We start from the raw sequence: 11,964 nt of genomic DNA, 5'->3' as shown, positions 1-11,964 counted from the left end.
GCCAGCTGCCAAGGGCCTGGCTCACAGCTGCCCAAGTAGTGCGCCTGAGGCCCCCTGCTGTCCGCCTGGGGGTCTGCAGCTGCCTGGGCGGGAGCGGGGGAGGGGCAGTGCTGGCCTCTGCTGCTGCCTTGGGGACCAGCAGGGGGCGCCCAGGCCTGGCCTTGGGGGCTGCTGGGGTCCGGGGTTGGTGACTTCCCAAGGCAGCGGCCCCTTGTTCCTCCTGCTCCTCCGCTGGAATCCCCGTTGTCCCGTCCGCCCTCACTGGGGGGGGGGGGGGCCCAGGTGGGCTGGGAGGCCCCCCGCGGGGGGGTGGACCTGGCCAGGTGCAGGGGGCTGTGGCTGGAGGTGCTGCTTTGCTTCTCTCATTTTCTTTCTCTTTTTAAGCTTCTGCCATTTCTGGTCTTGCTTCTTAAAAGCAGAGGGACGATGCCGGGGCCTGGCCCTGCCCCAGGTCCCAGAAGCCCGGCCCGCTTGGCTCTTTGAGCCTGGCTGAACGCTGCCTTCGGGAGCTCCCCCTGCTACTGCAGGCCTCCTGTCCAGCCCCCGCCCTCTCCTTGCTGCTCCCTTTGTTTGATTCCGCTCTAAAAGGCAGCCTTGGTTCCCTAGGTTAGCATCTCCACCGGTTCCGATCCCCCACCTCGGCTCGCCTGTTCTGGGGCTGGTGGGATGTGCGGGACGGGCCGGCTCTCCTGCCGCTCACTCCTCATAAGCCAGAATCAAAGGGGGAAAGCTCCGCGGGGCCTGCGCTGCCTCTGCCTCGGTGCCGCGGGGGTCTCTGTTTTCTCCGGGCACGGGGCCCGGGGGATCCCGGCCTGACTCGGCCAGAGGCTTTCCCGCTGCTCTGAGGGCTGGGAGCCTCCTTGGGGTGAGTGTCTCCTGGGTGCTGGTGGGGCCACTGAGGCCGCAGCGCCCTTTGTGCCTGGTCTCTCGGTGAGCAAAGGGAGCCGCGGTGGCCGCCCAAGCTTTGTCCTCCTGGGTCAGCGGTACAGCGGACCTCCCTCACACAGCCCCCATCCCCTTGTTGCTGCGCTCCAGACTGTGGGGTGCCTTAGGAACCAGATGTGATTAGCCCTGGCAGGAATCCCCTTGATGGCCCTGCTCTGCCCAGCCCGGTGAATGATGGATTTGGGGTCTGGGTAGGGGATGGGACATTCTTTTCCCCTCCACGTTGATTAAAAATAACTTTGCCCTTTGCTCCTAGCACTGGCCCCTTGGACAGACCTCCTGGAGATGGGGCTTAGTTTGATCTCTGGCTTATCGTCTTAGTTTTAAATGTGTTCCCTCCCTGACCCCTCACTCCTCTTCTCCATTTTGCTGGTAAAGACATGTAGACAATCTCTCTTTTAAACTGCTATGTTCCACTCTTACAGCCCCATTTGGGGTCTTCTTGGAGTGGCTTGCCATTTCCTTCTCCAGTTCATTTTGATGAGGAAACTGAGGCAGACTGGGTGAGGTGCCCTGCCCACAGTCACCCTGTAAAAACAAGTCTGTCTGAGGCTGGACTTGAATCATTTTACAGGATAATAGCTTCCATGTCAGCTGGTCGATGTCCTTCCTAAAGTCCCAGATACTTCTAGCTTTTCCCCTTTTCTCCGTCTGTTTCTGCTTTTTTCCACTTTTCATTGCTTCTTAAAGATTTTTTCAGTTTCTCTGTGCTCCCCACACTTGTCTGCGGAGTGTGTGATGTTTGCCGTTGGGCTGGTTCTGCCGGGTTCCGGCTCCATAGCAGTAGCTTTGCCAGCCCAGAGTCAGTAGCTCAGACTGTGACCGTGGGTGGTAAAGGAGAGCTCATTCCTGGGGCACGATGGGGCTCTCCCTCCGCTGAGATTGGGATGTTGGTGCCTCCTGTGCTCCCAGGTCTTTCCTTCGGCCCGGGACTGTCCGTCCCTTTGCTGCTGCGCTCTCTCGGCTCTTGGTCTTGGGTTCTGCTTGGTGTCTGCTGCCAACTAGCCCCAATGCACAGGCCTTTCTCCTGGGCTTCCTTCCTTGCCCGTTAGCCTGCGCCCTCCTGCTGTGTCCCCCAAAGAGGGCAACAACCTGGCAGGGGCTGGGAGTACTAGGAACAAGGGGGCTCCTGCCCTGGGTGGGTGAGGAGGAATGGAAGGAAGCGCCCTTTTGGGACGGGAAAGAATTTGAATCAGAGCTGGTGACGTAGCCAGCCAGAACCAGAAGGCCAGGAGGAAGCTGGATGGCTCCGGTCAGAGCTGGGCCCTGTCCCACCGGTGGTCCCGGGGGTCCCTGACTTGGGGGCCGGCTCAGGGAGCCCCTTGGGGCCTGATGGTGACCTTGGTGTTTGCCATTTCCTCTGCAGCAGTAACTGTGACCTGAACTATGAGCTGTATCGGGAAGACTTCCCCTACAGGTGAGTGCTTCCCCCTGGGCTCAAGAGCCCCTTCCTGGGGCTCTGCTGGGAGGGGCACCTGCTGGGCCGGCCCCGAGGCTGTGCTGAAGCTTGACCTCCATTCAGGGCACCCCCTCTGTTTTTTAGGGTGTATGAATATCAGAGGATCCCCCCACTTATCAACCGAGCGCCTGTCAAGAGCAGACGGACTCACATGGGAACAGGGGGCAAGAGTGGCCTCAACCCCCACATCCCCCCACGAAGCAACAACCCACCCCCTGTCCGGACAAAGTGTGAGTGGGGAGACAAGGCCGAGGGGGGGGGGTGAACGTGCCAGGAGCCACGACCCAGACGGCCTTCCCCTCCCACCGGCCTGGGCCGGTCCGGGAGCTGGGGTGCTGAGCTCTGGGCCCCTGAACCCTCGTCCCCCTGTCCCTGCACAGTAAGAGCTGAGGAGCTGCACTCGATCAAGGGGGAGCTGAGCCAGATCAAAGCCCAGGTGGACAGTCTGCTCGAGAGTCTGGAGCGCATGGATCAGCGGCGAGACCGGCTGGGAGGTAAGGCTGCCCCGGGGCCCGGGGTGCGGAGGCCAGGTCCCCGGGAGGCTGCTCTCCAGACACGGCAGGACCGTGGAACGCCTTCAGGCTCATGGCGAGGGTCACCGGTGCCAGCTCCTTCTCCCCGCACAGCCTGGGGCAGGAGGGGCCCTCCTTATCCCCATTTTGCAGATGAGCAGACTGAGGCAGGCAGAGGGGACGGGAGTTGACCAGGGTCCTAGAGCCGGCCAGGTAAGAAGCTCCGTGTGCTGTCTGGGCTTTCTGGCACCGGTCTGACACTGCTTGCCCAGCTGCCCAGGTGGCAGCCAGCTCCAATCCTCTCCACTGTTTCTTCACAGCTTGAACCTACTTCAGGCAGAACTGGTTCCATTTTTCACCAGAAATGCCCCGTTCACTTTGGCCAGGGCCGTGGGGAAGGGGCCGGCCTGCCCTAGATGGACTTGGTGGGAGTGGCCGGAGCTGCCGTCGGACTGAAATAAGCTCCTTGGGGACAGGGAGGGGGCCGCCCCTCGGTATCCCCGCACTGAATGGGGACCCCCGTTTGTGACCTTGGGGGACAGTGAAGACGGGCCCCATGGGCCCTGGGGGTAGAGGTGGGGGTGGGGCCAGGTACCCTGGGGAGGCCCAGGCTTCCTCTCAGGGTGGCTCTTGTTGCACAGGGCCCCAAGACAGTGAGAAGAAGGTGGCCTCGGCCGGCGGGGAGTCCTCCAGTGCGGCCACGGAGGCCCAGCGGGAGCCCAGGGGCAAAGAGAGCCCGGAGGCCAGAGCTCGCAGCCGCAGGGAGGCCGACAGTGCTGAAGAGAGCACGGACACGGAGGAGGCGGTGAGGGTCCGTGTCTACGCCAGCCCCCCTTGCCCCTGCCCTCCTGCCCCTGCACCGGTTGGGGGAGACATCTCATTGCTGCTCCTAGAGGAGAGGGAGAAAGAAGTGAGCGCTGGACCCCCTCACTTATAAGCTGGAATTGGTGATGATTCCAACCTTCATTTTTTGTGAAACCTTGGGTTCCAAGTTTGAGTCAGCAAGCACTGTGATCTAGGTTAAATGCGCGCAGTTCTTGTAAATGTATCTCCATGTTGCCCTGTCTTACAAAAGAAATCAGACCAAAAAGGGAATAGACGGTGGAAAAGAAAAAATGAGCCAGTAGGTGGAGAAGCTGTGCTGTGGGGCACATTCGGGCTCTGTAGACCTCCCTGGGTGCGGACGGCTCCCTCCCTCACAAATGTGTTGGGATGGGCCCTAATCGCCTCCCAGGAAGAAGAGCCACATCCCTCCCAGTGGATCCTCATGTCACCTTGTTGATGTATGAGACTCTCTGGGTTCTGAGATCCACCCCCCCCCCCCCCCCCCCCCCCCCCCACTCCTCAGCTGAGAGATGAAGGAGCTGGAATCTCCTCCCTCCCAGCTGGCTCAGCTCCTTTTTTTGGGTGGGGGGAGGAAGAAATTGGACTGAGGTATTCTCCTTTGGCCCGGCCCTGGGTGCTGAGGTTCTCAGGCTCAGACACAACCGGGCACAGACCCCCACCTCCCACTGCATTCATTTTCTTGTGGTTCCCCATTTTCCTGTGGGACACACTTTGAGGGAGGCTCACAAGACCACTGTGGTCTCTTCAAAAACTCCTTTTAGATTGACCATAGATGGGGGTCTTCTTGGAAATGAGTCCATGGCTGACTTGGCCCCCTTCCCCCCACATTTGCCTCTAATAGCTCCTTCAAGCCCTTGACTCTGGTCCCCTGAGCAGCCCTGGGGAGGACTAAAGACATGTTTTTCTCCGTACAGATGAAAAACCACACATCGGACCCTGACGGGAGCCAGTAGAAGCACTGGGGCCCTTCCTGGGTCGGCCTCCCAGCCGGTGCCACGTGAGACCTGCCCTCCAGCCTCTCCTCCAGAAGCTGGGCACAAGTCCCTGAGGTGCAGGCCTAGAGAATGGGCCTGGGGAGGCAGGAAAATCCAGCAGGTCTAGAATTTCCCTTTGAAAAAACTCCACCCTCCTTTCCTCTGTGCTGTTTCCCCCACCTCATGAAAAAGGGGTTCCCTTGGTAGTAAGGCTTGGCAGGACGGGCATTTGGGGGAAGCATCTGGGCCAACAATTCCAAGTTCTTCCCAAATTGCTCAGTGATGATTTTCAGTTCCCCGTCCCCACCGGGTACCCACTCATTTCTTCTTGAAGAAACATTCCCAGGGGTAGAAACCCCCCCATCTCTTGGACAGTCAGTCCATTTACAACAGTATTGGCTCTCTTCCTGGCTCCAGCAGACACGACCCAGGTTTTGCTCTCAATATTAGCCATTCGACACAGAAACCCCCAGTGTTCCTTATGGGGCTCCCCCAGCTTTCTTTCTGCCCAGCCAGTGTTGGGGAGACATTGGCCGCATACCCCCTCATCCCCGCGATGTGAGGTGAGATCGATACCATTCTGTGCTTTCTCTGGTCCCCGAGAACCCCTACCAAGCCAGGCCAAGGGCAGCCGCCTCAGCTCCTGGTGGCTCATCAAGGTTCCCCCTTTTCCCAGCACCCCGTGGCTTCAATGTTTTGCACTATTAGCCTTCATGTGACCCCTTCTTCTCCCCCGGCCCCTGCAGAATTCCATACCCACAGTGGTGCATGGGAAATGAGTTCTGTTTCCGACAGGTGCGTTTCTGCTCCGTAGAAGATAAGTCAGGTCCTTGGTCGATGTTGCCCCGGTTAGCCCCGTTACTTCCTTGTCCCCCCTTCCCCCATGCTGTCCTTTCAGAACAGGTGTAGTTCATTCTTATGTCCAGTTTCTAGCTTGTCTTCTTGCTGGTATGATACTGTGTATTTCAAATCTGCTCTGGAAAAGTGTATTGTGTTGAAAGGAAAAAAAATTAAAAGTTTGTATTTCTTTTCTCTGGTTAAATCGATTCTGTATGAGTTCCTTCTCTGCTCTCCCCCAACCACGTTGCAGGCCCTGGGCCCTTCCAGGGTTCCTGGGACCGACCCTCCAGATCAAAACACCCAGACGGCCCTAGACCTCCTGGAAATGTCCACCCCGTGGCTTGTTGGGGGGATGGGGAACCCCCCCTTGGGCAGCTCAGCTCTGAATTCCTTACCCGTTTGTGTCCCAGCCACTGGCACCCAGGCCCCTTTAGGGCACCCATCCCCAGGATCCTCCCTCCCCGGGAGCCAGGATCCCACCCCTGGCCTTACTCCATGCTTGGGGTTCCAAGTAGACCAAATAAAGCCGCCCTTGGCAGGGCCCACTTGGGTTCCGTGGCAGAGTCCCCCGTGAGTGACCCCGCGCTTTCCGGCCTTTTTAGGTCCACCTGCCAGTAATTTCAGTAATGGCGACCCCCGCCCCGTGGGGAAAGGGCCCGGCCCTGCGGGCGGTCAGGTGCTTGCTCAGGTCCATCCAGGTATCGGAAACCCCGCCCCCCAACCCCGCGGTCTCCCCAGCAGGAGCACAGCTTGTGGGGCCCTCTGCCTTTCCCGGCTTGTCCCGGCTAACCCCTGGCTCTGGGGGCTCCCCAGAGAAATCGGGACAAACCCCGGATCTGCCAGCAAGGGAGGCCCAAGAAGCAACGGAGAGCAGCTCGTCAAACGCCAGACAATCTTTTAATCAACATATACAGAAATGGCTCCAGGGCTCAAAGGCAACTGTCCCCCCAAAGTCGGTCACGTGTAGGAAGGCACTTGTAGGGTCCCGAGGCCGCTGCAGGGGAGGGGGGGGCCGGTGCCGGCGGGTGCCGCCCCCAGGCTTCGGGGAGGAGAGACGGGCAGGCCGGAGGGGCTTGGCAGCGGTGCTGGCGGCCTCCAGTGGGCTGGGGCTGCAGCAGGTCAGGGGGAGGGGGAGGGGGGTGGGGCTCCTGAACGCCCAGGCCTTGGTCCATAGCCTGGGGCTGAGGGCAAGGAGGAGGGGGAGGGGGAGGGCTCCTCCGCCCTCCCGATGGCGGCTCTCAGGCCTCCGAGTCCTCAGGTGGGTCGCGGGCCACGGCGTCGGCCCCAGCAGCAGCAGCAGCGGCGGCGGCGGCGGCAGCATCGGCCTCGGAGGGCGTCCGGGCGGCGGCGGCTGCGGGCGTCGGGCCCGGGCCCGCCGCCTCCCCCCTGCGGCGCGCGGCGCGGAGCAGGCACTGCTGCAGCACCGGGTACAGCCGCTGGCAGCCCTCGAGGCCCAGGCGCACGGCGGCCGCCCAGCTCTCCGCCTCGCCCGCCTCGCCGCTGCCCAGCAGCCCCGCCACCTGGTTGAGCACGGGCAGCAGCGCCACCGTGATGCCGGCGGCGGCGCGCTCCTCCTCGCGGCGCGTGGGGTCCAGCAGCCAGGCGGCGTCGGGGCCCGCGCCGCGGCTCAGGGCGCAGCCCACCACCACGTCGTACATCTCCACGCCCGCGTCCGCCAGCGCCAGGGAGGCGGCCGTGAGCGCGGCGGCCAGGGCCGAGCCGCCGTCCTCCAGAAGCAGCGCCGACACCTCGAGCTGGGCGCGCGGGTAGCGGCCCAGGCGCACGGCGGGCTCCAGCGCCTCCTGCATGGCCAGCGCCAGCTCGCGCTCCTCCGTGCCGCCGCCCGCGCCCGCGCCGCCCGGCCGCCGCCGCCGCGGCCCCGAGAAGGGCGCCCGCCGGAAGTCGCACACCAGGCGGCCGCCCGCGCCGGCCGCCGCCGCCCCCGCGCGCTCCCCCTCGGCCGGCCGCGGCCCGGACACGGCGCACAGCACCTTGGTGCGGCCGGCCTCGAGGTAGGCCGAGCCCTTGGCCTGGCTCAGCAGCCCGGCGCGCGCGTACACCGGCCGCAGCCGCGCGGGATCGCGGGCCCCGGCCGCCCCCTCGTCGTCGTCGTCCTCCTGGCCCGGCAGCGCGTACAGCGAAGGCGGCTGCGATTCTTCGGGCCCGCGGATGCGCCGGTGATCCCCAGGCATGGTCGGGACCGCCGGCGCCGCGCCTGACGCCGCTGGCCGATTCCGGAGCTCCGCCTCCGGCGTGGGAGCCTCGCCGTTTCCGCCGAATGTGGGAGAGCGCTGCTCCGCGCTGCTTCCCCCTGCTGCCCGGGGTGGAGAACTGCGGCCGACCCGAGCGCGCATGCGCCCCGCACTCGGAACGCGGCCCGCGCCCCCGAGGGCGTGCACCGACCCCCGAGAGTGTCGGGAGGCACCTGCGGGCGTGGGAGCCCCTCGGAGGGCGGCGGCCGTCAGGCCGTGGGCACGTCTGTCTGGGGGGGGGCCCTCGCAGTGCCCCCGGAAGGGCTGCAGCCAGAACCCTGTGACCATGGGCCTCTGAGGAGGAAGGCAAAGGGCTCTCACGGGGCCCCCGCTATTTTGTGGGCGCCCCGTTCCACCCTTGTGCCGGATACTCCAGAGAGGGCCCAGGCACCCTGGGCAGAAGCATTATGTTCTTGGGTATCTGAGGAGGCCACAGGTCACCCTACAATTCTCCTGGGTCCTTTTTCAAGTGTGGTCCCAAGGTGAGTCTTCTCCAGCCTCCAGGGAGGACGGGGGCTGCTTTCCCCTTTCATACTCTCAAACCCCGTAACCTTGCAGCAATCTCCTCGAAGTACTTTGCAAACCTCCTTCTCAACCATGCTAAGTTCCACCTTTACCACTCCATCCACCCCTAGGGATGCTAACAGTCCTGCAAGAGGGGGGGTCGCTCTTCCCCCCGGAAGGATAGAACATTGTGGGCAGTGCAGAGTGAGATCCACTTGGCTGAACCGAGGAGATGGCAAGGTTGGTGAAGGGCACTCATTCCCCCGTGATGTGGACTTGGAGCTTATTCTCTTCCCTTGTCAGAAAGAAGCCCACCTGGCTATTACCAGGCATATCCAAATCCCAGACTGTCTCATTTGTAGTGACTGGGAATTCTTTATCAGCCTCCACTGTCTGTCCCTCCAATCTCTGGGCATCTTAAACAACCTTTGAGGTACTAATTAGCTCATCTTCAGACCAGTCTGGGACCAGGTTCCATCAGGTTTCCATCCATTGATCAAGGGCTCCTCCCTGTCCCTCCTTCTAAGTTATCAAGCTCCTCCCTTTAAGAACCTCCCTGGTTTTCCCCTATAAAAGGTTTATAAATTTCCCCTATAAAAGATGTGCTTATGATGATCTTCCATTATCAGGACTAGGAGGTTCTCTCTCATACTGCCTTCCCTTTAATGGTGTTTTCCTTACTACCTTAAATTAAATTAAAAGCCTTAATGGCTTTTCTCCTTACTATAGTCTGCCACACTCTTCTGTGGATTTAACCTGCCAGGTGATACTCACCTTTTAGTATATTTAATGGGTTCTTTCAAATCCCTGGTAACTCAATTGCTCTTTCAAATCTATTTCATATTTACCACTCCTGGTGCTATTTTATTTTTTTCTCTGTTAAACAATTTCTAAATTAATGTCCCTTTTGGCAGAGAATGGCCACTATGAATTCATGTTTATCTCAGACTAGAAACTGCTACCCTAACATTATCAAAATTTTATGCTGGCCCTTTGAGCATCTAATGGGAATATTGGGGCTTACTGAAAAGGCTATATAGCAAGACCTGTGCTTTAGGAAGGGGAAAGAGATGAAACAAAAAGCCACAAAAGAGGTCCTGCAATAGTCCAAGGAGGCCTTGAAAGGAGCTGAACCCAGGGTGAGAGGCTATTGAGTAGGGCGATGGGGTAGATACTGTGTGACCCCTGGCAACTCCCTTGACCTTGTTAATGTTTCCTCATCTGGCAGATGGGAATAATAAAAGCACCCTACTTCCCAGAATTGGGAGGATTAAATCAGATATTTGTAAAATGGTTTGCAAACCTTAATAAATGCTATCAGAATCAGACTGGAAAAGCAGGACTCGACTACTGTATGGTGCTGCTTTTCCCCATTTTTGTTGGGAGTATGTACTGAGAAGTCAGTACAGGAGAAGGCTGGAAGGATGTTGCCCACCCAGGGTGGTGATGGTGTTTGGAACAAGGGCCAGTGTCCTGTCTGGGTCACACTCTGTTGAAGTTCAGTTTTGCTGGTGCACCTGCTGTCTGCCCCTCACATGGATGCTTGTGTCCCATCTGATCAGTCAGTGTTTCTTTCCAGAGTCCAAGCACGAGCCGTGGAAAGCAGTCTTCCCATCCCAGGTCATTTTGTCTGACCTGGATGAATCACTAAAACCTGCTTCTCTCTCTGCATTCCCAGCCCCCAAAAGAGTTTGTGGGTTATTAAATGCTTGCTATTTGTTCAAGAGCATAAACTCCTTGAAGGTGCTATGTATAGTGCTTCCTACATAGTTGCTTAAAGTTTTTTTAGTTCATTTATTCACTTATTTATTATCCCTTCAATTGGGTTTGAATCTCATCTGATTTTTTTAGGCACGTCACTTGAAGAGCTTCCAACAGCTTCCTCCCTAAAAAGAGGATCCTGTTGTAGTTTCCTCACAACATTAATGTACAAGGGCAGTGATATGCAAAATTGAAAAGCATTCTATAAACAGCTTTTCCCCAAGAGACCTTACCTACTTAAAAAACCCCAGAAAAACATTTCGGAATACAAAGGATAGGAGGCTTACTACATAGAACATTGAGCCTCCTGCTTTCCTGGAGAAACAGGCTGTTCTTTGGGTGGGTAGACTTTCAAACCCTTTCATGACTTCACCCATCTTTGCTACTTTAGGTTGAGGAAACTGCTATCTTAATGCCATTTCCTCAGCAGTCAGTCCCTTTGGCTATGTTCTATCTTATTTTCTGTCTTTTCACGTCTATTAGCTCCATCAGTACAATCTCCAGTTTTTCCATCTTCCTAAAAAACCTGGATTTGACCAGAGAGTGAAGGGACAAGAATTGGGAGCAATCTTTACACCAATGATAAATTAACTAAAAGGAAAACCACATTGAAAGACCTTGGAACTCAGGGCAAGGCAATGACCCCTGTGGCTTCAGAGGGCTAGGATGAAGCCGGGGTCTCACCCTTTCCTTTTATCAAACAGGGATGTATTGGGGGGGGGGGAGGGGAAGAGAACATGCTTTGTATTGATGTGTTTTGCTAAAAGGAAGGGCTTCTATTTGAGGGGGAAGTAAAGGATAAAAATCTGGTTAGTCACGTATAACAGATATTGGATTGCTTGCCATCTAGGATGGGGTGGGGGCAAGTGGGGGAAAATCTGAAACACAAGGTTATGCAAGGGTCAATGTCAAAAAATTATCCATGTATATGCTTTGAAAATAAGCTTAAAAAAAAAAAAAAAAAAAGGCAGCATGGTGGTGTGGTGGATAGAGTACCAGCCCTGAAGTCAGGAAGACATGAGTTCAAATCTGGTCTCAGATACATAATGCTCCCTAGCTGTGTGACCCTGGTTAAGTCACTTAAAGGAAAAGAAAAAAAGAAAAGAAAGTTGGTTAGTGAGAGTAATGCAAAAAAAAAGTTCAGGACTGGAAACAATATTGTTACTATATTAAATTTAGTACACACTTTTCAATCATTTGGAAAGCCATGATCTCTCACAAAAACGCAAGAAATGTGTGATACCAACTGTGACAGACTTGGTTCTTCTCAGCAGTTCAAAGCAATCCCAATAGACTTTGGACAGAAAATGTATCCGCATCCAGAAAAAGAACTGAGAATGAATGTAAATCAACACATGCTATGTTCACTTCTTTTTTCTGTTGTTTTTTTTCCTTCCCTCTCTCTGGAGTTTTTTTCCTTTTGTTCCAATTTTTCTCTCCCAACAAGATTCATAAATGAGTCTTTACAATGTTAATATACATGTATAGCCATAAAAACAATAAAAAAGAAACTAAAAAAGAAAAAAGTTAAGCAAGGGGGGAAAAAGTTCCACTTCATCTTGAGCTCCCCACATGCACTTTCCTATCTCCTTTTTCTCCAACCAAATAGCTCTGGGGGCCCAGACTGTTCTGTAGGGGAGCCTTTATACCCAGAGATAAAGTATGTTCTAAAAGGCTAGGTTCAGGGGCAGCTGGGTGGCACAGTGGATAGAGCACCAGCCCTGAAGTCAGGAGGACCCGAGTTCAAATTTGACCTCAGACACTTAACCCTTGATCCTGGGGGCAAGTCACTTAACCCCAATTGCCTTAGCAAAATAAATAAAAAATTTAAAAAATAAATAAAAGGCCACCTTGAGACCATGACCACAAGA

The 11,964-nt window shown here is 56.8% G+C and overlaps 1 protein-coding gene across 1 annotated transcript; it reads right to left on the bottom strand.

Moving 5' to 3' along the window:
* Window positions 1-6,652: 6,652 nt before the first annotated feature.
* Window positions 6,653-7,905, bottom strand: EXOSC6 (exosome component 6). Its single transcript, XM_031949987.1, has one exon. The coding sequence runs from the start codon at window positions 7,766-7,768 to the stop codon at window positions 6,815-6,817; it is 954 nt and encodes a 317-aa protein (XP_031805847.1). The 5' UTR covers window positions 7,769-7,905; the 3' UTR covers window positions 6,653-6,814.
* Window positions 7,906-11,964: the final 4,059 nt, after the last annotated feature.

The sequence above is a fragment of the Sarcophilus harrisii genome, chromosome 2 (assembly GCF_902635505.1).
Source record: "Sarcophilus harrisii chromosome 2, mSarHar1.11, whole genome shotgun sequence".
Lineage (NCBI taxonomy): Eukaryota > Metazoa > Chordata > Mammalia > Dasyuromorphia > Dasyuridae > Sarcophilus > Sarcophilus harrisii.
Note: the sequence above shows the minus strand (reverse complement) of the source record. Positions and strands in the feature narration are given on the sequence as shown.